Here is a 26,842-nt window from a genome sequence, read left to right on the forward strand (position 1 = left end):
CAAAGTAGGACATGAATGGAAGAAAAAAAAGATAATCTAGGTCTATCTTGACAGAATTTTAAAGAATCTTTACTTTTTAACAAGCGTTTTATGCAGAGTTGCCAACAAAGCTAACATAAGAGCTGCTTCTGACCAGTGTCCACTGGCTTATCTGCAAACTAAACCAAGGCTCTGCATTCCCATTCACACTCCAGACTCTAAAGATTCGGGCAACTGCAACTCTAGTCCCCGACCCCTCTCTAGTTTCCTGAGCTCTGAGATTCTGCGTTAAGTGGATACAATGGCCTCCTTCCACTAGCTTCCAAAGACCTCAGCCTGACCCATTCCCAACCTCCTCTCCCCTGACCCCTAACTTTTGCCGCCTGTTGTGGGCAGTGCTGCCAACTCTCGACAGTGGCTGGGAGCAGAGAAGCTCCCTGGCACCAGAGCAGTCACAGGCCCATGCTTGTATCTGCGGCTGACGGTAGAAAGGACTAGGCTCTGACAAGATGCCTCCAGTCCAAACTGAGATGGAGGAAGGCCAGGCTGGCAGTGTGGTGACTCAGACCTCCCCAGGGCAGGGTGGGACCAAACTAACCCCAGATGTGCTTCCCCTTTCTGCACAAGGCCACCCCCACCCCAGCCCCCACCCCTTAGAAACTCCTGTTAACTCTTTCCTAGGGGCCCAACCCCCAAAGCCTTCCTTCCATAAGCTCTTCTCAGATCTCCAACCCATGTGCACTGGCCACCCTTCACCCTGCAGCAAAGCAAGCCGCCAGGGTCAGAAGCCTGAAGCAGGATGTACAGATGAGTCACCCTGCCTGCAGGCTCAGAGAGGAAAGGGAGCTGAGGTGAGGGTCTCTGCCCACCTCCAGACCAGATTACGTAGGCTGCTTGGCAGACTGCTGCCCAAACACTGGCCCACCCTGAAGAACTATCCTTTAACAGTCAGGCCTCCCGGCCTGCCTACCTACCCTTTATGCAGCACACAAGATGGTCTTTTTACCTCAATCCTCTGCTATTGGAAAAATGAAAAGGACACCAAAAAGTAGTGGAGATTGTACAAGTAGGGAGGGTAAGAAACGGAATTTAGGAGTCTGACAGGTTCAGTGAGGCCCCAGCAACACCCAACACCAGCATCTAGTACTGAGAATGCCTGAGGCCAAACTGCACAGGAGTAAGGATCAACCCACCTTTGCTATTTGGATTCTAAACTACAACTCCCACTAACCCATCCACTCTTAAAAAAAAAAAAAAAAAACCAACAGCAGGTTCCAGGTTCCAGCCTCGAAGTAGTCTTATCCCTAGTAAGGTCACTCTTCTTCCTCCCAAGACCCGTCTCCTAGGCCTGGACTAAGGGATGGGATAAGAAAACAAACACAAAATCCTGTACCAGATGAAGGAGGTCAACTTTCTGCAAATATTAGTTTCTAATTCGTTTGCTTTTTGTTCTCAAGTAGCCCAGGCTGGCCTCTACTTCTTAAAGGGTGGGTGGTACCAAACCTAAACGTTTTTAGAGACGGGAGTTTTACTGTGTAGCACTGACAGTTCTGGTAATACTGAAGATGGTTTAAATCTGAGGCAATCTAGCCTCGGCCCTGGTCTGCCATCAGGCCACAACTGATTTATGTAGTAAGTATAGGGGAATGACCACAGGGCAGCATGAATACCAGGCAAGCACTCTACCAACTGCGGGTCTACCCAGCCTAGGATCTAATCTCTAATGTGAGCTGTTAAAACTTGGGAACACCTAGATAGGGTGGCGCATTCCTCTAACTCCAGTACTTGGAAAGCTGAAGCAGGAAGGGTCACTGTTAGCCTGGCCTGGCCTAGAAAGAGCCTGTATGGAGCAAAAAACAAAAAACAAAAACCAAAATTGTTGAAAGGTTGTATTAGGAAATAATCACAACTTGGTATTCCAGGCTTCAGGCCACACCTCCTGGATTCAGCAGTCAGCTTCCACCTCAGATGTTTTTACCTAGAGTTACTGTGAACTGTCCCCAAGCTTCCATGTTAGAAAGCATGGATACCAAGCACCCAAACCTATAATCCTAACACTTGGGAGAGGCTGAAGCAGAGTCTTAAACCTGTAGCCAGCCTGGACTACACAATAAGAAATGTTTCAGAAACGAACTCTAAAGGCTACAAGATGGCTCAGCAGTTAACAGCACTTGCTCTTCCAGATGACCTGAGTTTGGTTCCCAGCACCTATACTGGGCAGCTCACAACTCCCTGTAACTCCAGCTCCAGGGGCTCCAATGCCCTACCCTGGCCTCCAGGGTACCTGGACAATCATGCAGTACGTGCCCACAGACAAAGGAAATGACTGGAGTGATCCACAGCCAGGCAAGGACTAACAAGCCAGCGCCTGCCCCAAGTGGCTGGTCATCTAAAATGTTTGCAGCATTTAAGCTGGACAGTGACATCCAGCTACTCACCTACCCACCCTACAAGGCTTCTATGAGGAAATGAGACTTCCCTATCTATCTAACCATATTCTGTAGAGAAATTAACTGCACTGGACAGATGTAGGCCCTATGAAAATACGGCACCATTTACATGAGGTTCTCCAGCATAAGGACTACGTATTCGGTTACAGCAGAAACCCAACCCACACAGAGCAGCAGCTGTGATAGAAATGCCTGTGCATCCGTGAGCTCCCCTCAGCTCAGCGTGGTCAGCAGACACTTTCTTCAATGATTAGTGTGAAACACGGCTCCTGAGAATTGGTTAACTGTGCCCATGCCACCACCCTGTGTTTCTCATCTTTCCCAGCTAGAACAGCATCATTGTAGGAAGCAGGGCAATAAAGACAAAACTGAGGCCAGGCCTCTACTTCTGCTCTTCTGAAAACTTCTGCCCTGCCACAGTGATGTCTCAGGCATAAGCAAAAACTTTGAGGAAGCCATCAGTCACAAAGGAGGCAGGACAGGAAAAAGTTCAATGTTCAGTTTCCTTTAATGACCCCCATCTCCCTTGAAGGATAGGTGCAGGCAGCTAGGTGACTGGCAAGACATGTTCACTTGAAGATCTTGCCTTGATTGACGGCTTTGCCAACGTGCTGGAAGGCCCCCTCCCAGGAAAAGTACTCTCGAACGAGGGTCTGGGCCTCCTCGCTACCAGGATCCAGTTTCCGCCATGTATATGACTCATAGTCCACCTGCCAATCTGGACTCAGCTGAAGGTTTAAAAAAAAAACCAATAACGAAACAGCACAGAAGCATGTGGTTAGACACTGGACACTGAGACACCATCTCTCTCCAAATTCTAGCTCAGACATGATGGCAGATGCCAGGATTCGCACTGATGCGAGCATATTTCCTGTGTTCACACCCGGAATTCTTCCTTCATACTCACTGGCCACAGCTCAAGACTCCTAGTTTCCCATGTTATAGCCCACTCCCCCAGCACCGTCCTTACCGGAAAGGCAAGATCTTGGCCTCGGAAGACCCAAACCCCAGAAATGGAGCTGCTGTTGTTGGTTCCAAACAGGATAACACTAGCAAAGGCATTCTTTCTCAGTTTGTCCAATCGCTGAAACATCCCTGGAGGGGAAAGGGAGACTTGGCTAGTCTCTGGAATCATGTCACCACCACCTGGATCTTCTTCCTCCTAGATCCACCCTCCTCTTCTCACCAGTGATGAGGTTACAGCTCATGAAGGTCTGGGTGAGCTCTTCAGGGAAGCGGTACTCAGCATACCACAGGGACCAGCCATCCTTATCAAAATGCTCCCAAAAATATGGCAGCGCCACAGAGAGGGTGTCCTCATTGGAGTACTTTCGCTTAAACTCATCCAACACAAAGGTACTAAAGAAAAGAGAAAACACAGGAGTCCATAAGAAGCAAGTCCTACTGAGATTGCAAAGCAGTTCTAGGCCAGTGGTGTTCATTTAGTTCCTGGTATGAAGGAAGTGGTCCCTGTAATGCAATGCAGTGACCGACACTTATAATAGCATGAGTGAAGAGAATGGGGGGCTACAGGGGGTGTGACATGAAGAGCTAAGACATTTCTGTCTACATGTCTTGACATGCATAGACCGACACAGAGCATCTGGTGAGCCAAAGCCTTTTAATGTTGTAAAACTGAAACCAGCATTCTAACTATGATTTGTTCAAGGTTTATTGTTTTGTGGTTTTATACATTTTTTTTTAGAGCACTGGGTATTAAACTTGGAGGTTCACACATGCTTAGACAAAGTGTGTGACATTCTAGTTACACCACCAGTCCTAGCTTTTTGAGACAAGATCTTGTTATAGACCCTGTGAAAACCAAGACTCAAGCATGCTGTGAGCCCAGTAAGGACAGCTGGCTGCTGCCCCCAAGTGGTGGCTCAGAGCAAAGCAGTCTGTTTTTCTCTCTCTAGCCTCTCCAAGACTTTCACCAGGAGACACAAGTCAATGCTCAAAGTCTGAAACCCAGAGTCTACCTTCCCACCACACAGGCCTTCCATAGGCTGGAACCAGAATGCAAGCAGAGGACAGACACCTCAAATCTTTACACCTAAGTCCTCTGGTTCCTCTTTGTCCATTAACAAGTTTGCATACTGGAAAGCTCTTAGGTCCAGGTTATCTTCAAAATAACCTGATATTCAAGGTCAGCTGCCAAGAAAGCTAGCCAGCACAGGCACAGGAGGAGTTCTGTCCCCATGGCTCCGGTCCTACTTTTTTTTCTCTCCAATTATAAATTGGTTCTCAAGCATCTTTAACTCCAGTTCCAGGGGATGTTACCCTCTATCCTCTCCTGACCTCCTCTACCCTCTCCTGACCTCCTCAGGCATTAGGCATGCACACACTTGGTGCATATGCAAACGTGCAGACAAAACACTCATACACATAAAAATAAATCTATAGAAACTGTTAAAAAAAGGTCACTGAAGAAAACCTATAATCTCAGTAAGTGGGATAACTACTCTCTCATGTCCTTTCCTTCGTGTTTCCATAGATGCAGCCTTGAGTCACTAAGTTTTGTGTGTAACAACTTAATACTACAACGCACTAGGAATAATTCTTACTAGGTGTAGTAGAGCATAATCCCAGCATTTGAGAAACTGAGTAACAAGGATCATAGGCTCAAAAACTGCCTGGGATGCTATGTGAAAAGAAACTTTCACAGCTAAGTAGTCTGTACTGCAAGATTGTGCTGCGACCTACCACGACTGCTAAACAAAGTCAGTTAGATTCTTAGCATAACCACTGCTGCAAGTGCAGGTGACGCATGTGCCATACTCAGTGCCTGGGAGGGAAGCAACAGAGGATCAGAGTCCAAGGTCACCATCCTCAGACACATGCCAAGGCCAATGCCAGATGGTTTAGAAAAGACCCTGACTCAAAAGCTACAGTTTAAGGATCCTGTTGTTTAACCCCATTCTCACAACTCCTGAGTTATATTGCTATCTTTCTCTCATTTCACAGCTGAGGTTAGATGGCAAAGCTTGTCCAAGATTACTTCATAGCAAAGTCAGAAGTCTGCCCTTTAACCACAGGTCCCGAATTGGTCTCCAAATGTCCAGGAGGAAAGTCATCTGAGGAACCAGAAAGCCTCAAATCCTCCTCCTTCCAGCCAAAATGTATGACCAGAAACTTTTTTTAAAAAAAAAAATTATTTACTTACTAAATATAAGTACACTGTAGCTGTCTTCAGACACACCAGAAGAGGACATCAGATCTTATTACAGATGGTTGTGAGTCACCATGTGGTGGCTGGGATTTGAACTCAGGACCTCTGGAAGAGCAGGCAGTGCTCTTAACCACTGAGCCCTCTCTCCAGCCCTAGAAATTTCTTTAGACTCCAAGTTCCTCCTACCTCAAATAATGCAGATCAAGTATGGTCTGTATCTCAGCACAGGGACTATAACAAGATCTTGCCCCAAAGAGCTCAAACTTTGGTGTAACTAGATTGTATAGCACTTTGCCTATGTCCCTAAGCATACGTGAGCCCCAACTGCAACTCCCTACACTCTCTAAAACCACAAAACAATAAACGCGACCAGAATGAAACCTTGAACAAGTCACAGTTAAATTGCTGGTTTCAATTTTGACATTAAAAAAAGCCTAAGGGATGTTGATAAAATATGGTAGCACACTTCTTTAATCCCAGCACTCAGAAGGCAGAAGCAGGCAAATCTGAATTTCAGGACAGCCACAGCTGTCATAAGGGAAGGGAATTGTGGCAGCTCATGTCAGAAATCTAGAACCTGGGACCGAGACAAGGAAGCTCAGGAGTTAAGGTCACTCTTAGCTATACAGTTGAGACCAATCTTTGATACATTAGAATCTGTCCACAAAACAACCCAGGTCTAGAGAGATGGCTCAGAGGTTAAGAGCCCCGGCTGCGCTTCCAGAGGTCGAGTTCAATTCCCAGCAACCACATGGTGGCTCACAACCATCTGTAATGAGAGCTGATGCCCTCTTCTAGTGCTACAGTGTATTTATATATAATAAATAAATCTTTAAAAAGAAAAACAAACAAACAAACAACAACTCCCACAAACCAATCAACAGCAAACAAAAGTCCTAACGAAAAAACTTTATCATTGTAACACAAAAAAAAAAATAGACATTAAAAACCACCATCAAAGGTACATAAGATGGTTCAGTGTGGGTCAAGATGCCTAATGACCTGACTTTGATCCCCACGATGAGACAACTGACCTCATTCAAATTGTCCTGACTTCCATACACATGTATGCTGCATCTCTATGGCTGGCAAGAACAGACACACTGACACATAAATTTAAAAATAAAATATTTGTAAGGAGAAAAGGCAGAAGGAGCAGCAAAGATGTTCAAAGATTTTGTTTTCTCTTTATTTCCTGTCCATAATATAAACCAACTTACTGTGTATAAAAAGTGTCTCCATTACAACAGCATATATTAGATACGCTAGATTTTTTTTTGCCTTCTGTTAGAAAAAAAATCCCAAGAAGCTGAAAACATGGTTCAGTGTGTAAAGTGCTTACTATGCAAGCATGAGGAACTGAATTCAGCTCCTCAGTGCTTACACAAAAGCTGTACACAGTGGCTAACATGTTAGTCCGCAGAGCTAGAGTGGAGGGCTAGACGTAAGTGGATCCTGGGTGCTAGCAGCCAGTCCAGCAGAAACAGCACGCTCTAGATTCAATGAGATTTCAAAGGAAAAATAGAGGAGGAAAGCATATAGGAAGACATCTCAGTTGACCTCTAGCCTCTACACCTACACCCAGGGCTCAAAGTCATACAAACAAATAAAAGGAACTTCCAGCAGGGTGCATTCCAAGATTTGAGGGGCAGGGGTAGGGGATCTCTGAGACCAGCTTGGTCTATGCAGAGTTCCAGGTCAACCAGTTACAGTGATACCCCGTCTTAAAAAAAAAAAAAAAAAAAAAAAAAAAAAAAAAACCAAAGGGGAGCCAGGCAGTGGTGACACACACCTTTAATGCAGGACAAGAGGCAGGGATGGATCTGAGAGTTAGGCCAGCCTGGTCTACAGAGTGAGTTTCCGGACAGCCAGGGATACACAGAAAAACCCTGTCTGGAAAACAAACAAACAAACCAAAACAAACCAAAGCGGTACTTCCCTATCGGTACATGCCTTTAGGTAGGCAAGATAACCAGTCAGAAACTCAAGGTCACCCTCCACCTCACAGCCTCTGAACCAGACCTGGACTGCATGAGACCTGGACTGCACTTGCACCACCAGTATTTCAGCAGCCTGAAGCTGCAGCCCTAGACGTGTGTGAGAACGAAGGTTGACAGCACCTCCGCCATGTTTACCTCTTGGGCAGGTGAGCGAAAGGGTCCTTGGCCTTGGGCTCAGCAGCCAGTGCCTGCTCACACTCATCCATCTCTTCCTCGGGAGCTGGGGCAGCTGCCTTTTTTTCCTCTTTCCGCTCAGTCTGGGGCTTCTGCTTCTCTTCTCGTGAGCCCTTTTCTTTCCTCGGGGTATCCTTTTTTGGCTGGCTCTCTGCGAACTTCTTAGCTTGTAAAGGAGGGAGGAAAGGAAATATGCAGCCTCTTTCTTTCCCCCCCGCAAACCAGGCAGCAAGCAGGGAAAGTGATGGCTCGGACAACCAAACACCCTCCAGGAGCAAAGCACACATCACACAGCACTGCATCTTAATGTAAGGTCAGTTACTGTGCGACACGCTATGTTCTGTGGGTGAACAAACAAGCCAAAGGCCACACAAACCATTCGGTCGACAGGAGCGAACTGGACCCTGGCCCTACGCGTGCCCAGTCTTCAGACTTACCATCAAACTGAGCCATCTTTTCACACAGCTTCACCTCCCCCAAGATGGCCCTGAACTGGGGCTGGTTAATGCAGGTAAGGAACCATCGGTTGGTATTGGGGAAGGCCTGGCGAAAAGAAGGCTCTAAGACCTGCCAGGACGGAACACAAAGAAAATCAACAATGGAAAGGCCACGAACAGATTCAAACCAGAGCACAAGGCCCTTACCTCAGGTCCACTTTCCTCTCCAGGCCCTGATATCAGAACCTGAAATGAGTACACTCCTGGAGGACTCCTTCCTTTTCAAAACGTGCGTTGTTTTTATGTGTATGAGTGTTCTGCCTACATTTACGTGTACAGAACATATGTGCAGTGTTCCCTGAGGCCACAAGACAGTGTTAGGATCCCTTGGAACTGAAGTTGCAGATGACTGTGAGCCATTACATGGGTGCTGGTAATTAGACCCTGGTCCTCTGAAGAGTGGCCAGAGCCCTTAACCCAGTGCCCTCAACCACTTAACTGCTGAGCCATCTCTCCAGTCTCCTGTTTTTGTTTTCCTTGTCTCCATCCTGCTGTGCTGGGATTACAGCAGCTTTCTCCACTGTCTTTACAGCTCAGTCTAAAAGGATGGCTGTTCCCACTCCTTCATGCACCATTATGCTACTTAATATTTTAATATTTTGCTCTTTCATCTACTCTTAATTTTTAAAATTTCATGCCAATAAAATTTTCAACAATAGTTGAAAAGTTAAGGCAGGCATGGTGTCTCATGTCTAATTCCAGCACTTGGAAGGGCAAGGCAGATCTGAGTTTTAGGGGTAGCCTGGTCTGGTCTACAGAGAAACCTTGTCTCAAAAAATAAAAAACAAACAAACAAGGTTGAAAAGGCTGTAATAGAGCCCATGTAGGAGCACCAGGCTAGGAATCTAGCTCAGTAGTAGAATGTGACCCAGCATCCACATGACACTGCGCTCCAACCCAGCACCCAAATGGGGTCGAGTGGGGTGACCACTACACTCACTTTGCTAAATAACCCTCCAAAAAAAAAAAAAAAAAAAAAAAGACACCTCATGTGTGATGCTAATGGAACATAGAGCACGCTGGGTAAATCACTGGGCTCCACTCTCTTTCCACACTGCAACCATAGCATTAATGACACAAGCAAACCCAAGACCAGATAGAGTAGCTCAGCAACACAGCACATGCCCAGCAGACAGAACAGCCCTTCAAGCCTTCACTGAAAACCTTACTATCCCCTCTGTATGTTTATTAGTGCTTTCCTTTCAAGTTGTCTGTGCGCAGTCACAAGACACCGGCTCCTCCCTGAGCTGCCACTGTGTACTGGGAAATGAACACAGAACTCTGCCAAAGCAAGCACTCAAAGTGCCGAGCCATCGCTTCAGCCCCACACTAGCGTCTTAAAAAAAATCTCATTTTCTAATTTTTATGTATATAGGTGTCTCGCCTGTGCGTTTGTCTAAGCACCACATGCATTCCTAGCGCTCACGAGAGCCGGACAGGGCAGCGGATCTTCTGGAAATGGAGTTAGAGTTGTGAGGAATCATGTGGGTGCTGGGAATCCACCGGAGTCCTCTGGAGAGCAGCGAGCATTTCTAACTATGACTCACCATCCCTCCAGCCCGTCACCTTTTACTTTGCCAAAGCAGGAGAGGGTAGGAGGGTAAATCTTGCCATGGAGGCAGATCCCAGATCCAGCCAGTCAGGGACTGCAAGCTCTGCAGTAATGGTCATCATCCCTGAGCACCCACTAGCTGTGTGTGGACATGAAGCACTGTGTGGACTGAAGACCCTGGGAGGCACATGGTCGGTAAACAACAGCTCTTTTTTTGTTCTCGTTGGACTACAATTCTGAACCAGAATGGGTTCAGAGCTGCTGCCTGAGAATCAGGAATATTTAAAAATTAAGGGGCAGGGGATAGTTGGAGATGGCTGCCTGGTTTGATTCGCAGCCCCCACAGTAGCTCACAAGTCAAGCTCCTTGGGATCAGCGTGCACACATACATGCAAATGCACATAAACGGAAATCTCAAAAATGCTGGAAAAGCTAGGTCTAAGCCGAATATCACCTTGAATGTGTCACAGATAAACCGAGCTCTGAGGATTCCTGTCCCACTGCATCTGCAGTGAAGCCAGGACACAGACCTGAGTCTGCCTCCAAAGGCTGCTGAGTCACCGTCCTTGCCCCTCTCGGCTTCCATGTGGCTTTTTATTTCTGATATCACTATACAGCCTACAGTTATACCAGAGCAGTCCTCCTGTCTCAGCATCTCAAGTGCTGGGATGACAAGTATAAGCCACCACATCCAGCCTTTCACCCATCTTTAATAAGATGAAAACAGTCACAGTTCTCAATGCTGGGATTCCTACAGCCATTAACTGGTCTGTCCTAAGTGGAACCGGGTACCCCAGTACAGGTCTACCCCTGTCAAATGGGACACAAACCTTACCTGTTTATAGAGCCACAATAGGGTACAGACAACCGTGATGTCGGCCAGTGTTACTCTCTCACCAACCAGAAAAGTCCGTGTCTTCAGATGAGTGTCCAGCAGCCCCAAGATTCGCTTCACCTCCTCTTTGGCATTTTCAGTGGCCTGTTGTTTTGAATACTCAAACTTAGTGGACAGCAAGTCCCTTTCCTCATATCCACCTACCAACAGAACTAAAGAAGCCATTTCATCAGCACTGACTCAACCCCCACCCTGTTATCATTAGACTCTGGGGTCAGTTGAAATCTATCAGAAATGAATCTCGTGCTAAGTTTCTTCATGGTCAGCAGGACTTTATTTCCACCATACTGAGGGTAACCACTTCAGTCTTTGCACTGCCCACACAACTCCTGGTATCTTTTCCTTCACCTACTTCCCAGCCCCAATACGTAGGCTCTGACTCCAACTCTGCCCCAGCTTCTCTCCCCAAGTTCTGAAGCGTACCTGCTTGTTGTGGTGCATGATGCCTAAGGTGGGGAACACCCAGGTGCTGGCTGGAGGGACGATGTCACTGTCAGCAAAGCTCACCCACTGCACCACTTGCGCTGCTGCCTCTGGCGTACTTCCCCGCAGCTCCTCATTGCTTACTGCAAAGGGAGAACATGTAGCTTAGAACTTGAGATCACGTCAAAACCAGTGCAATCTCTGAATCCACCGTGTCCACTGCAGCCACTTCTGCAGCCTTATCCCCAGACCCTCTCACTCCTGTATCCCCTCAAATTACCGTAATGGGCGATGGCATTGCTCTCAAATACGCAGAATCCGTCATCGCCCTCAAAGGCTGGAACCTAGGGAGAAAGTAGTGAAAAACACAAAAGTAAAACACAGGGATTTCTCGCTAGTCAACTCTTTTTTTTTTTTTTTTTTCGGAGCTGGGGACTGAACCCAGGGCCTTGCGCTTCCTAGGCAAGCGCTCTACCACTGAGCTAAATCCCCAACTCCTCACTAGTCAACTCTTGGGGTTGAACTATGCTAAATAATGTTAAGACAGACACCTCTTGCTATGCAAACTCACGACATCTTAACTCAGAAATGAAAAATACTTAGTATCCCTTATATGAATTCACAATGGCTGGAATTCAAACATGGCTGAACCGCGGTGCCCTATACCCTTAATCCCAGAACTCTTATCTGAAACCAGCCAGGGCTAGTTGAGACCCCACCCCAAAATAAACAAATTCAGATACAGATGCCATCCGGACAAGCCCACAGCTTTATCGCCCAAAGCGCAGGTGCAGTCCAGATTCAGCGTCTGCCCTCCTCCACGTTTAACTTAGGATATTTAGCTCTACTCAAGCCCTTCAGGATAAGAAACTCTCAAGACACACTTAATATTGGTGTACAGATAACACCTGGTAAAAATAATTTCTATCCCACAAACATACAGCAGGTCTGTAATTCTTGACAGTCACTCAACAGCTGTGACTATCCCTTCATAAATACCCACACCTCCAATGATTCTCTTTCTTTAGGGAGAATACATACTGTATAGGTTCACCTCACAGTCTTCCTGCCTCAGGCTCCAGAGTACTGGGATTACCAGAAGCTTTCAAAATTACTTTTTTTCTTTGGACAGTCAAGTTCAGGGGCTTTCATAGCTTACATCCCTGGCCCCATGAAATTTTTAAGGAAAACAAACAAACAAACAAATATACTGCGGAGGCCATCTCCAGAATAATGGGACTCTAGGGATTCCTGCTGTTCTCCTACTCACCTTGCCCGCAGGAAATTTTCTGAGAAATTCGGGGGTGCGGTTGGTTTGGCCGAAGTGGAAGTGGGGTGGTGCGGAGAGCACGCGGATCTGAGCCCCGCTGTACTGAGCAGCGATGAGGGCCTTGAAGGCCCTCCAGTTTTCAGGGTATGTGTACAGGGTCTACAAGATAAAGGGTGAAGGATGGCCTTGAGCAAAAGAATCCTGAATGCCACTCCCCACGCACACATCCAGGCAATTCCAATGTGAATAGCTTAGTTTCATTCCCGGTGAACCAAATTAACCGGGTGTGCCCTATGTAATCAGAGTCCTCTGAAATACCAAGGAGAACATACCAGCTGCTAAATAAAGCTTACCGACAGATGTGACCTCTCTTAAGGACATCTCTATAGCATTCTTCCCTTCAAAACTTCTGGTCCCATCCAACTCCCACCGGCCTAAACACACGCACACATTCACACCCATCTCTACCAGAACCCTTGTTTCATTCATTCATTCGTGGTGGCCCGGCGTCTAACTACTTCCCGGATGGTACTACTTCAAAAGCACGCACTAGACCAAGAGGTTTCAAAGTTCCCCTTAGAATTGCCACGTTGAATTCTAAAGCTCATCAGTTGTTCTTCCTAAAAGGCCTTTCTTTGCACGTCTTGAACTAACATCCCTCTGGTCCTGTCCTGCAGTGAGCTCCCAGCTGTCTCCCTACAGGGCCCGAATGGGTTCATTTCACTGCTCATTTATTCCTCGGGCTCTCAAACCTCCCCGAAGGTCAGCTCCAACTGTGCCAGTCGCCCCTTCCCACAAAGACCTTCTCCTTTTCACTGTCCTCGTTGTTGACCCACAAAAAGATGGCAAAAGTTCCACCAACCTGCTCAGCCACCACATCTCAAAATGGCAGTGAGGCTAAACACACTTTTTAAAGGTCCAGACAGTGGAGACCCGGCATCTCTTTTTCCCAACCCCAGAACGTTCCACCTCTGGCCTCCGAGCCCCAGCCTCAGTTCCCCTCCAGGCCCTAGGAACCCTGCTCTCCGACCATATGGCCTGTGGACCCCAAATCGGCTCTCGGCTTGGGTCTGAAACTCTTCCGGCGCCGACTGGCCCAACCCAAGTAAAGGATGGCGGCGGATAGGGTGACCCGAATCACTGGAGCCGGCAAACTTACCCCAGCCGCCATGGTGATTCCGCAGAGAAAGGGGGTGGGGCTGTCGGCGCTGCCGCAAAGTAAGCCGCAAGGGAGACAAGGGAGGAAAGGATTGAGTCGTGTGGAAACAGCGGCCGGAAAGCGAGGACGGCATAAAAGGCGTACGCACGACAGTTCCGTCTCCTGCCGCGCTGAGTTGGAAAAAGTAAGGGGTGGGGCCGCTGCCTGGAGCGCAAAGAGAGAGCGCCTGCGTAGTATAGCTGTGGACAAGCCTGCCCCGCCCGCGTAGCCGACCAATCGGAAGCCTGATAAGCGACGGAGCTCGCCGAAGGAGGGGAAAAGTGTGAGAACCTGGCGGAAGCACCGCCCCTCCACGGCTGGCACCTGGAACCTATGACTATAGGAACTGCTGCAAGGAAGGGGTGACAATTTACTGAATTCATTTTGTTCCTGCTTGGGTTTTTCTATAAAGGGATGTCTGTTCAGCTGGGGCCCAGGGCCGAAAACATCTGAAAGCAGGTCTGCTCCGATTAAACTCAGTGCTTTTAAAACTTCAGCAAAGCAACGCGGACCACTTGCCACGTCGCCTGCGCCTCGCAGGCTTGGCTGCGCCCCAGAGGGTCGGGTAAGGCAGCCCAGTTCTGATACAGTAATTTACACATACCAAAATTTGAAAATCTTGTATCTAACTTATGAGCAATTTGAACTCTTTCATGAAAAAAGATAGAAAAGACAAACCCTAAACTCGAATTTGTGGTGGTTCCCATCAACTGGAGCAGCAGGACAAACCCTGTATAGGCAAACCTTATTAGAAATCAATGCCTTTGCCTCGTGGTGGTGGCAATCACTATGAAAGTGTTATGAAATGGGAAGGAGAGCTCTGAAGGAGAATTAATAGGACTGTTCTAGGGTACTCAGGCCAGAGGCTACACTAAGGCGGAGAGAAAAGGTGTTCCCAGGAAGAAAACAGAAGTTGTCCAATGTCTGTTTGAAATAAACTAGCAGCTTTATTGCTTTTAAGGCTTGGCTCCTCACTTGAGGAGATTTTTAAGTGCTTGAGGGATAAAAACCTGTAGAAAATGATGAAGACCAGGGAACAGGCCTTGGGGATCCTGGAGGGGTGCCACAGTGAGTGTCTGCTCAGCTTGGGAGGCCGATGCCACAAAGGTGAGGAGGGGCTCCCCCTGTAGCCTCTGCTGCTCACTCTTTGGTCCCTTCAGTTCCTGGGTTACTCGTGCTTCCACTGCCAGCCACTCTGCTCCGGTAGTGGGACCTCCTCTGCCTTCTTCCTTGGTTTGCTGCTGAAATCGTCTCCGGGCACGCCGCCTCCCCTGCCATATTTGGTGCCACAAGGCACAGCGCCAACTCACTGATGACGGGTGTGAAGCCTCCTCCTCCGCCTCACCGGGGGACCCGTCTCCAGCCCCCTCGGGTTCCATGGGAGTCTGCTCAGCAGTCTTGTCTAGACACTTTGCAGTCATCAGGGGCAACTCCCCTGGTGGTCCACAGTGCAACAAGGCCCAGTCCTGAGGTGTCTCTCGCAATTCTATTACCATTTCTTCTACCTCATTTTCACTGTGGTCCCCTGCACATCCCCGTGGCTCCTCTTTCCCTTCCTCACAGCTCTTTTCTTGCCCACCAAGTCTTGGTCTTTTGTTTGCCCCTCCCAGGGGAGAGTCTTTAGATCTGGCACCTTCCGACCGTCGTCTCTTGGTTCCCTGTTCTATATGGCATCCTAGTGCTTCCCTTAACACACTCACCAAAGCTGTAATGATCTGTGGAAAGGGGGCAGAGGGTAAGGGGATAAGCTTGGCAGAGAGCAGGGAGCTAGGGGAGCTGGGCTGCAATAGTGGGAGCAGTCCCCAGTCCCGGCCCCGGGAGGAGCGCTGCTGGTACTGGAGACTCCGGCAGTAACTGGCGGCTGCTCCACAACTGGTCTGCAGACGCTTAGCCACGCGGCTGGTCACATTGGCTGCAACATTGTGACTCAGATCAAAGGGGTCCTGGAGATTCATGGGGCCAAGGCGCAGCCCTTCCCAGAGATCAGAAGGCAGGCCCCCTGCCACCATCAGTGCCTGACCTTCCCGCAGGGACAGCAGGGAGCCAGAAAGATCCCAGCAAGACACGCAGGAGAAGAACTGGGCCAGCAGGGAACCTGATGGAAGCAGATTAGAAAGGGGTCACCTGGAAGCCATTAACTGGGACATCCCTGCAGCTACTTCAGTGGGAGTGGGACTCTGTTCCCTTCACAAGGCTTCAGAAGTATCCTGAGAAGCCCAGTTCCTCAGCCATGTCCTGCCCCAGATGCTTCTGCTTGCCCTAGAGAGCAGTGAAACTGGGGAATACACCTCTTACATGCCTGCCCAAGATAAGTGTTTTTTCATCCACAAAACAGCAGCCATAGGAAGACCATGGCTTGCACACAACAAGTATGATCTATGTCCCCTATTCGTGAGCCTATCATCACTATCAGTTTTCATCGAGGTTCCCCAGACTTACTGAGAGGCTCTACGTTGGTGCTGGGCTCCAGTCTTGAGGCATCCTTAGGGAAGCTACAGTCCCAGCCATCAACTTCTACCTGCTCCCCTTCACCTGTGACAGTAAGAAGAGACCGTCAGCCTGGAGCCAGGAAGATTGGGCAGGTGGAAAAACAGGTGGTAGCTGAGATCTCATTCCGGGGAGGGCATCTGAGAGTGAAGGGGTGAGAAGAAGCTGAGGTCGTGACAATAGAGGCTGTTCTGCAGTACCTGATCTCTGCGTAAGCTGGGCCACAGTAGGAAGCACTGGAGGGTCTCTGGTCTGAAGGAAGTAGATCACTAACAACGTCAAGGCGTAGTTATTGAGAAGGGGGCTGCCCCCTGAGTAACAGCAATAATTCCAGTTAGGAAGAAGCATTTACAAGCCCTGGTTCCTGTGCCCACCTCTTTTTTTCCTTGCTAAATCCCAGCCTTTGTCTGACACAAGCTCTGCCCAGTCTGTCCCCATTCTTACCTGACAGCCCATTATGCTGAGCCCAGCAGCGTAAGGTATACACAAGGGGCCGGACTCGACCATCCATCTCAGAGCATAGGTTCAGGAAACGGGAATTATACAAGGCCAACCTAAGACATTGGCGTTAAACAAAGGTGTTACATAATGGTCTTTTGAGGGAGTATGCGAAAGAACGTTAATGAGATCTAGGGATAGCTCAATGGTAGGACATTTTACCCAGCACTGATGAAGCCCTGTGTTATATCCTGAGCCTAGGGATGGGGTAGAGGGGAGTACGTATCAACTGAACCTTAGGCAATACTACATTCCAAATGCTCATCCTGTACAGTTGCCATTCATAAAACATGCTGTTTATTTATATAGGACTGCTCAACAGCCAGGTGTGGTAGCACATGCCTGTAATTCCAACACTTAGGAGATTGAATAGCAATATAGAGACACTGCCTCAAAGACACAGGACCAGTGAGATGGCTCGGTGGATAAGAGTCTGCCACCAAGACTGACACCCTCAGTTCAATCCCTAGGAATTGTGTTACAAGGAAGAGAACGGATTCCCACATGTTGTTCTCTAACTACACTCAAGATGAGATGCACACACAAATACATGGTTTAAGATGTTTCTGAGGGCTGGAGAGACGGCTCAGTGGTTAAGAGCACTGACTGTTCTTCCAGAGGTCCTGAGTTCAATTCCTAGCAATCACATGGTGGCTCACAACCATCTGTAATGAGCTCCGGTGCCCTCTTCTGACATCTCTTCTGACATGCAGCTATATATGCAGAACACTGTGTATATAATAAATAAATAGATCTTTTTTTTTAAAAAAAAGATGTTTTTGAAATAAAAAATACTATTTTTTTTTTTTGAGCCTTTGGGGGAAGAAGCAAAGTAGCAAGAATAGTTTATTCGGGGTTGGGGATTTAGCTCAGTGGTTAGAGCGCTTGCCTAGCAAGCGCAAGGCCCTGGGTTCGGTCCCCAGCTCCGAAAAAAAAGAAAAAAAAAAAAAAAAAAAAGAATAGTTTATTCAACGCAAAGGGATAATACAGATCAGAAAGAGATCCGCAGGCCATATGAATGAGAGTTCAGGGGCCCAGTTATACTTTGGGGCCTCATTTAATGGGGTTCAAGAGAAGGCATTTGGTTGCATAGACCTTAATATACAAAGAAACAAAGCATGGAGTAGAGGAGGAAGAAGCGAGGGAAAGAGCTGTTCACTTTTAACCTGACAGTTCCTAGATTTATGTAGCTACTGAACGCTTTCCTTTGCCTTTTTTTCTTTTTTTTTCTTTTTTTTTTTTTTTTTTCTCGGAGCTGGGGACTGAACCCAGGGCCTTGCGCTTGCTAGGCAAGTGCTCTACCGCTGAGCTAAATCCCCAACCCCGCTTTCCTTTGCCCTTAACCCCGACTGAGGAGGCGCAGGCCTCCGAGCCCAGTTAGTCTGGTCTACACAGTAAGACTGAAAAGCGGCACTGCAGAATGGAGCATAGCCGCACATGCCTGCAACCCCAGGACTCAGGAAGCCAAGGGAGGAGAATCAGAGGCCAGTCTAGAGAATGGAGCAAGACCCTGACCCAAACGCACAAACTCTAAAGAAAAACCAACACTGAAATGGAAGCCAGGTGGGAGGTGACATTCGTGAAGAAAGCATGACTGAAACAAAAAATTCAGCTTATGCCCAATTCAGCACGCATAAGCCCTTCCACATCAGGACCCCCTCCTCATACCCAAGACCTTAGAGCCAGCCTTCTTCAACCCCACACGAAAGTACCGGTTACTGAGGGAGATGTCTCCATGAAGACCTGAAGGCCGATGACAGAACTTGACCACAGGACGCCGGGCAGAGGGCACAGTTTGGACTCGGTACACTCCAGGGACACAGCCACGGAGAATAGATCCTACCAGCTCTAACACTGCTGTTGCCTCCTCCTTCTCGTCCTTTGAGGCTTCTGCTAATTCTAGCTCCTTCCTCTGTTTCCCCTCTCCCCTGTCCTCCTGCAGTGGGGAAACTGGAGGCAGGGACTGGGGAGAGGTGACAGTGTCAGAGCCCAAAGCAGAGTCTGGGGTCTGTGGTGCCAGAGAAGAAGGGGTTTCAAAGTCCAGGGCTTCAGAATCTTGGAGAGAAGTTGGAGACAGTGAGTCTAGAGAAGCTGGGGTGCAGGCCAGCACTTGAGGATCCAGGGAAGAAGCAAGGGTTGAGTCCAAGGATGAAGCCTCTGGAAGCTTTGGAGTCTGTGGGTCTGGCTGTAGTGGAGATAAAAGGGAGTGAATATCCCTCCCCCTGCCCCTCCTCCAATCTACAGGCTTTGCCCTGCAGCCTTACATAACTCATTTACATAACTCATTTTCAACAGTCCTCGGAAGCCAGGCAATGGTGGTGCATGCCTTGGATCCCAGCATTCTGCAGTGGAATCTGATACCCTCTTCTGGTGTGTCTGAAGACAGCTACAGTGTACACATATACATAAAATAAATAAATCTTTTAAAAACAAAACCAGGAGCTGGAGAGATAGCTCAGTGGTTAAGAGCACTGACTGCTCTTCCAGAGGTGCTGAGTTCAATTCCCAGCAACCACATGGTGGCTCACAACCATCTGTAATGGGATCTGATGCCCTCTTCTGGTGTGTCTGAAGACAGCTACAGTGTACACATATACATAAAATAAATAAATCTTTTAAAAACAAAACCAGGAGCTGGAGAGATAGCTCAGTGGTTAAGAGCACTGACTGCTCTTCCAGAGGTGCTGAGTTCAATTCCCAGCAACCACATGGTGGCTCACAGCCATCTGTAATGAGATCTGATGCCCTCTTCTGGTGTATCTGAAGACAGCTACAGTGTGTTCATATATAATAAATAAAAACAAAACCAGTCACAAAGACTTTTGAAATGTCTTATCTTGCTATGACACTGTTACCTATCCCATGCCAACTCACTTTACTGTATCTAATGCATATCCATCCATATCCACATTCTCACAATTACAGTAAGGCCTCTGGCTAAGAACAATTATGTACTCGTGAAACTAAAACATCAGAGTGTAGGTTTGCCTCACATCACGTAACTGCATACTCCCCTACTCACTCACCTGGGGCTCTTCCATATCTCCCAAGTCCAAGAAGAGGTCGAGATCACAGCCATGAACGTCAAAGCTATTGACAGAAGAGCCAAAAGGATGGACCACACAGCCTAGGTAGCAAAGAGTAAAGATCAAAAGATATTAGGGGACTGGCAAGATGGCTTAAAAGGTAAAGGTCTGATAAGCTGTCTGATCCCCAGGACCCATGCAGTAGGAGAGAACCAACTCCTAAAAAACTCTACCCTGCAAAAGCATGTGTGTCACTTGTGTGCACATATAATAAAGAAGGGTAAAAAGGCAGGGAGGTCTCGGTCAAGAACATGCTGAAGTACAAAGAAGAGCAAGCAAATGAAACGCAGGATTGGGGCTTTAAAATGGGGGATGAGGAGACTGACAGAGGTGTGAGAGAGAGCTCAGAGTTAGAGCAGGACACTCACCAGGGAAGAACTCTGTGAAGACCTCCTGCATCAGGGCCACAACAAGGGTCCGAAGCTGCCGCTCAGCCTCAGACAACTCCCTCAGTTCCACAAGCTTCACCATCTGTGCCCCCACATCTGTGGCCTCAGCCAGTGCTTGGGCCAGCTGGTGACTATTTGAGTCCACTCCTTTGGGAGACTTGGAAGCTGGGCTCTGGAACTCCTTCTGCTCCCTTGGCCGGACACGCAGTGCGTGTCCCCCAAGGCTGTGCTTGGGCTGAGATAAGACAGCCTCCCGAGCACTGATGTCTCCCATCTCCACAATGGCAAACACCCCCTGGAAAACCACGAGAGACAAAGATGATGGCGTGGCAGTCAAGAACCCACGCATATGTTTGAACAGTGGACCAGTGGACGAGAATCTTTGAAATGGGAACCAGCCCATATACTGGGAATATTTACTTGTTTTTGTAAGAGGGCACTTACTCAGTTAGATGAATAGGCTTCACCCTTACCCCATACATTTTATCCCAGGTTGTTAATTAAAATTCCATCTATTGCCTTCTACGCTTCACAATAACTTAATTTCACAGGTTAAAACAAGACCCATCAAGCCATGCTTGGTGGTACATGCCTGTAAGCCCAGACTCAGGAGATAGAGACAGGGCCTGGTGGGATGGCCCAGGCGATAAAGGTATTTGCTCCCTAGCCTAATGATCTGAATTTTAGCTCCCTGGGACTCCTGGTAAAATACAACGGATTATTATCCTCCGACTTCTACATGTACCATGACCACTGAAAGCTATCCTCCGACTTCTACATGTACCATGCATGTCCCCTGCTCACCTACCATACAGACACACAAAACAAATAAAATGTAACCAAAGAGCTGGACTGATGATGGCTCAGAGGTTAAGAGCACTGACTGCTCTTTCAAAGGACCTGGGTTTGGGTCCCAGCACCTCCATGGCAGGTCACAATCATCAGTTACTTTAGTTCTAGGGGATACAAAACCCTCTTCTAACCTTCAAAGGCACCAGGCACCCACAAACATGTAGGGTAAAACTCATACACATAGATCTTTTTTTTTTTAATTAAAATGCAATTTTAAAAAACTAAAGGAGTTAGAAAGATGGCTTAACAGTTACAGGTTTGGGTTGGGAGATGGCTCAGAGGTTAAGAGCACTGACTGCTCTTCCAGAGGTCCTGAGTTCAAATCCCAGCAACCACATGGTGGCTCACAACCATCTGTAATGGGACCTGATGCCCTCTTCTGCAGTGTCTGAAGACAGCTGCAGTGTATTCATATGTAATAAATAAATCTTAAAAAAAAAAAGTTATAAGTTTGGTTCCCAATACCCAGGTTAATTGGTTCACAACCACCCGTAACTCCAGCTCTAGGGAATCTGATGCTGGCTTCTAGAGTTAAAGGCACTCGTGCACAACTTCACACACGCACGCGCACTAACACATATACATAAGTTAAAACAAAAACAAAACCTTGCCAGGCTCAGTGGTACACGCCTTTAATCCCAGTTGGGAGGCTATGTTACACAGATCTCTGTGAGTGTGAGGCCAGGCTGGTCTACCTATCAAGTTCCAAGACAGCCCCAGGGCTAGAGAGAGAGAGACTGTCTCAAAAGAAAGCCAGTAAAGCTGGGGGACGGTGGCACACACCTTTAGTCCCAGCACTTGGGAAGCAGAGGCAGGTGGAGCTCTGCGAGGTCAAGATGAGCTCTGCCTACAGAGTCAGTCAGTCCAGGACAGCCAAGGGCTATATAGAGAAACCTTTCTTGAAAAAAAAGAAAACAAACAAACAAAAAACAAACCAAAATCTTTTTAAAAGGAGAGGAGTTGGCAGAAAGATCAGGAGCTCAAGGCCAGCTTCAACTACATAACAAGTTTGAGTCCAGCCAAAGAGACATGGAAACTTTTACTCTCAAAAAAACCAAAAATCAAAGTATAATTTTTTCTAGCTGACTCTTTTAACAATAAGAATCCATGGCAGGGGCCTAGCAAGCGCAAGGCCCTGGGTTCGGTCCCCAGCTCTGAAAAAAGAAAAAAAAGGTCATGGTAGCGAGGGTTCCTATGTGGAATTCTAGAGAAATCACTCACTGATTAAGAACACTTGGTGTGGGGCTGGAGCGATGGCTTAGTGGTTAAGAGCACTGATTGCTCTTCCAGAGGTCCTGAGTTCAAATCCCAGCATCTACATGGTGGCTCTCAATCATCTGTAATGGGATTTGATGCCCTCTTCTGGTGTGTATGAAGTCAGCTACAGCATACTTACATAGAATAAATAAATCTTTAAAAACAAAACAAGGGGTTGGGGATTTAGCTCAGTGGTAGAGTGCTTGCCTAGGAAGCGCAAGGCCCTGGGTTCGGTCCCCAGCTCCGAAAAAAAGAACCAAAAAAAAAAAAAAAAACAAAACAAACAAACAAAAAATAGTTGGTGCTCTTTCGAGGGACTGGAATTCAGTTCCCAACACTCATATCAAACAGTAGTTTGCAACCACCTGTAACTCCAGTTCCATACAGTCCAAAGTCCTCTTCTGGCATACACATACACATGGCCACATACTGACACCCCCACACAAACATTAAAATAATAATAATAATTCATGTCGGGGTAAAGTGCTTTCCTCCAAACCTGACCTTGATTTCAATCCCCTGAACACTAATATGACAACAGAATCCCAAACGTTGTTCTCGGACCCCCATATTTACACCATTGACCATGCATGTGCACACATATTATAAAAGAATATATGTTAGGCTCAAAATGCAGCTCACTGATAGAGTTGTGTGCATAAAACCTTGGAATTTTTTTAAGCCTTAGCACCAAAACATAATTAAAAAAAAAGAAAAACCTACCTGCTATTGCTAATATAAAACACACATACTCTAATAATAAGCCCTGTCTTCAAGAAACTTACTACCTAGGATTATATAATATTATATAATATATATATGTGTGTGTGTATATATATAGGTGTGTGTGTGTATATTATATAACATATATATTATATATATGGTAAAACAGCAGGAGCAAGGCAAATATGGCTGCTTGTGGGTAAAATACAAGTTCATTTATGTCATCTGTTTCTATAAAGAGGCACTCTGCAAAGTAATAAGGACTGTAGTGTCAGCATAAAGACATTCAGATGAAGAGAAAGAAACTGATACCACTGAGAGGGCAAATGCCTTTAATTCCAGAACCAAGGAGGCAGAGCAGGTAAATCTCTGAATTCAAGGCCAGCCTGGTCTAGATAGCAAGTTCCCAGCCAACCAGTTACATGGCAAAACCCATAGTTACATGGTAAGTGCCCTGATACATACATACATGTTTGGTAAACAAGCTCCCCATAATTAATACTCGTGAATGAACATCCAAAGAGTGGAGATGTCAGAAGCTCACAAAACTGAAGCTACTCAATGTTCTGAAATGTCTACCAAGGACAAGCCAAAACGGACTGCTGGTTTCTCTCTGCATATGAAGCAAACCTGTCTGACACATTAATCCCAGAGCCATTCACTCTACCTTGTCCTTGTCCATGACAATATTGGCCACAGGGCCAAATGTCTGGAAGTATTCAGAGAGCTGAGCAGAGCCTACATCCCTGGGAAAGCCACTGACAAACACACTTCGAAGTCCCTGGGCCTTTCTGGTAGCTCGTAGTTGTACCAGATCCCGGTGCTTCCGGCCTTTCAAGTGGGCATCTAGGCTGGGTCCTGCAGAGATAATTGTCAGATATAAACATATAAAGTATCTCTTCCTGTACCTGTTCTCTTGCTCTGCTCCCTATATATGGAAATCTTCTGTTCCTTCAAAGACAGACAAAGGGTGATACTGGAACAGAGTTGTAACGCCTTCCACATTTGATATTCTTTCCCTTTTTCTACACTGTGTTCTCAAAGTGGTCTCAGTGAGAAAGGGCTAGAGTGCAGGTAGTTCTTAAGCTATCGATAAGCATTAAGTTGAGCGACATCTGTACATTGTAGAAATAACAAGTACCTTGTCCAAGGCCAAATATAGAAGAACTAAATAAATTAGGGTCCTGAATAATTCTCAGGAATAAAAAGTAGGTATTCCAAATGTATGGTTTTTCTCAGATATATGTTAGAAATGGTAATACCTAACACATAGGCATCATTCACATACAGCCTTCTGCTAAGTGTAGAAAATTAGCTATTAGTATTATTTTGTCAGCTCCTTGATGCCATGGAAGTATGTAATGTGAACAAAGAAGGCTCCTAAGTTGCTGACTTGCTCTAATGAGCAGAGTTGTTTGAGGTGATGAGGAGAGTGATTCACAAAGAAAACACCAGAAGGTCCTGTTTAGGGGAGATCACAATTACAGACATAAAAAGTAGGATCTGATGTGTCACTGAGCTGCTTACAATGTCACAGAATGATCTAGTCCACCTTCCAAACCTCGTTCCTCACTGGCACCTCCGGCACTCATTCAGGCCACGCTGTTTCACTCATCTCACTTCTGGAGAAATCTTCCACTAGGGAGTCTCCGATTTAATTACTGCTTTCTGTGATGCCTCAGTTCTGTAAACATAACCTGGTGTACTGAAACTACCTCAGGCCAGGCAATGAGTTCCTAAATCCCCTTCCCTACTCTGGAGACCAGCAAAGTACCAGAAACAGAAAAAGGATGACCAGTAGATGATTTTAAAGGGAATAATGAAACTTTCATTTTGGAGATTCTCCATAGTGGGAACGACAGGTCAGATTTTCCCCCCTCTCCGGTACCCTGGGATATGCTGAGTGAAAATAGGTGTTTGACCCTAACGCCAGCAAAAAAAACAAAAACAAACAAACCTAAATAACCCTAACTTTCACTAGCACCCGCCCCCCTCACTAGCCACCGCTTACGGTTGGCTGTAGTAACATCGCAGAGGCAGCAGCGAAAGCGGCCACGCGGCAGCGATACAACATCCGAATCCACCGCCGCCATAGCCACTCTCCGGTAGGGACCGCCTACAACCTATTCCGCAAGCACCGGAACACACAAGTAAAAATTGTAACGTGCCGGGAAGTAACTTCCGTCAATGCAGTAGGAAGTGACGTTATGTCCTACGCTACCGTATTCCTCCAGAAACCTCTTTCTTAGGGTTGAGAGTTCCAGTTCTAAAACTCTTCCAGGAAAAGCCGCCCCTCGACTTTGCTTATTGGCCTACAATTAGTGCTTCGTTTCACTCCAGCGTTGATTGGCCCGAAGAATCGTGAATATTCATTAAGCAACCACAAAGGCGCGCTTGCTTCTTGACAGCAGAGGTCCTCCTTTGCCAAGTGTTGGCGGGCGATCTGTACCTTCTTTTCACACAACTGCCCCCTCAATCTCTTATTTTACCCTGCTAATAGAAGCAGAGGGTGGGTGTTTCCAACCCTTTGCCTTGTGGAGCTCAGGGACTCCCACATCCTCAGGTCAGTTCCTTTCTCTGAAGCCCGATCCTTCTGCAAGACAAATGTTCTCCGCGCTGTCTGTCCCTGTCCCTCCCACCCCCATCAGCTGGATTCAATGAGGGCAACCACAGATGGCTACGACCTCAGTCTGCCAGTTTCTTGCACAGATGTAGTTTGAATGAAGTATATTAACGAGGCCCATTTCAAGGCAGTACAATGAAGAACAGAATACAGTGACAAGAGAGAAACACATTCATTCAAGGAGGTGGAGCGGGAAAGTGTAGCAGATCTCCAATCGGAATGAGTCTTGTAGGTTCAAAAGCAGAAGAAAGTACGAAAGCTGAACACACAGGGATCGTAATGAAATGGAAGGGCTGTCAGGTGAGCTCAGCATCTTGTGCTGCGATTATCAGCCGCACAGTAGACCTCAGGCAGAAAACCAGTCTGCGACCTTGGTTGAATCACCAATGAGGCCTTGTGTCCCTCCTTATTGGACCCTGCTCAAGCATCTGATCCTTGTGTCAAACCAAAAGAGCAGACCAAACCAAAAAACGTAGAGACTACTACTGTACACTTAATGGCAGGGGCAGTTACTAAGGTTGGTCATGCTAACCCTGAGGCAGCAGTCTATATACATACATACACCACTGAGCGTGAATTGCAGTCTTGCAGTACCACACCTAAACCACTAAGGTAGGATGCATCAGTTTTGTTTGCTTTCAAGAGTCACTCCCTTCCTAGACTGGACAAGCCTCAGAACTCAGGGATCTGCCTTTGTCTGCCTCCCCATTGCTGAAATTAAAGGTGTGTGCCGACACCACCAGCACCTAGTGGGGTACATCTTACCCTGGTTGCTAGCATTTCCTAGAATGCCAAAATGAAAGAAAAGGCAAGGCTGAGGGAGTAGGTGGCTCAATAGTAGAGCCCTTGCCTAGCACACATCAGACCCTGGGATCAACTCCCCAGCATCAAAAGGGAGAAGTGGGTAACAGGAAGACATTCTCACACCTTTCTGTGGAGACTCAGAGCCATTAGAGAGCTTTGAATGAATCCAGATCAAGATACTGCTTGCACTCCACCCACAATGGGAGAAGCTTTAGTCCCACAAGAAGGCTAGCTGGCACAGACTACCTCCAGTCCACTGCTTATCTCGTAAAGCTGTTCCTAGAACAAGCACCATCTGTACCTCTTTCAATGTCCTTTGTCCCTCTATTTCCCTCAAAGACACCCCCCAACACACTCTCTCTCTCTCTCTCTCCACACACACACACTCACACACTCTCTCTCTCTCACACACACACATCTCTCTCACACACACACACTCACACACACACACACACACACACACACACACACACACACACACACGCCCACAGCAGCAGAAAACAGCTGAGCCTGGAG

The 26,842-nt window shown here is 47.1% G+C and overlaps 2 protein-coding genes across 3 annotated transcripts; both read right to left on the bottom strand.

The window, feature by feature from the left end:
* Positions 1–2,914: 2,914 nt before the first annotated feature.
* On the bottom strand, positions 2,915–13,743 carry Eef1g (eukaryotic translation elongation factor 1 gamma). Its single transcript, XM_032891540.1, has 10 exons — positions 13,569–13,743; positions 12,410–12,568; positions 11,420–11,483; positions 11,140–11,282; positions 10,657–10,800; positions 8,210–8,339; positions 7,734–7,938; positions 3,616–3,788; positions 3,400–3,524; positions 2,915–3,157 (listed from the first exon to the last, which is right to left on the bottom strand). The coding sequence occupies exons 1-10, from the start codon at positions 13,578–13,580 to the stop codon at positions 2,999–3,001; spliced, it is 1,314 nt and encodes a 437-aa protein (XP_032747431.1). The 5' UTR covers positions 13,581–13,743; the 3' UTR covers positions 2,915–2,998.
* A 787-nt stretch (positions 13,744–14,530) lies between these two features.
* Positions 14,531–25,059, bottom strand: Tut1 (terminal uridylyl transferase 1, U6 snRNA-specific). Of its 2 annotated transcripts, XM_032891538.1 has the most exons (9): positions 24,911–25,059; positions 23,567–23,757; positions 20,047–20,362; positions 19,619–19,719; positions 18,305–18,777; positions 16,539–16,648; positions 16,295–16,405; positions 16,047–16,139; positions 14,531–15,702 (listed from the first exon to the last, which is right to left on the bottom strand). In XM_032891538.1, the coding sequence occupies exons 1-9, from the start codon at positions 24,990–24,992 to the stop codon at positions 14,579–14,581; spliced, it is 2,601 nt and encodes an 866-aa protein (XP_032747429.1). In that variant the 5' UTR covers positions 24,993–25,059; the 3' UTR covers positions 14,531–14,578. The 2 variants fall into 2 exon arrangements, with proteins under 2 accessions (XP_032747429.1, XP_032747430.1); XM_032891539.1 differs by lacking the exon at positions 23,567–23,757.
* Positions 25,060–26,842: the final 1,783 nt, after the last annotated feature.

Source organism: Rattus rattus, chromosome 2, assembly GCF_011064425.1.
Source record: "Rattus rattus isolate New Zealand chromosome 2, Rrattus_CSIRO_v1, whole genome shotgun sequence".
Taxonomy (NCBI): Eukaryota; Metazoa; Chordata; class Mammalia; order Rodentia; family Muridae; genus Rattus; species Rattus rattus.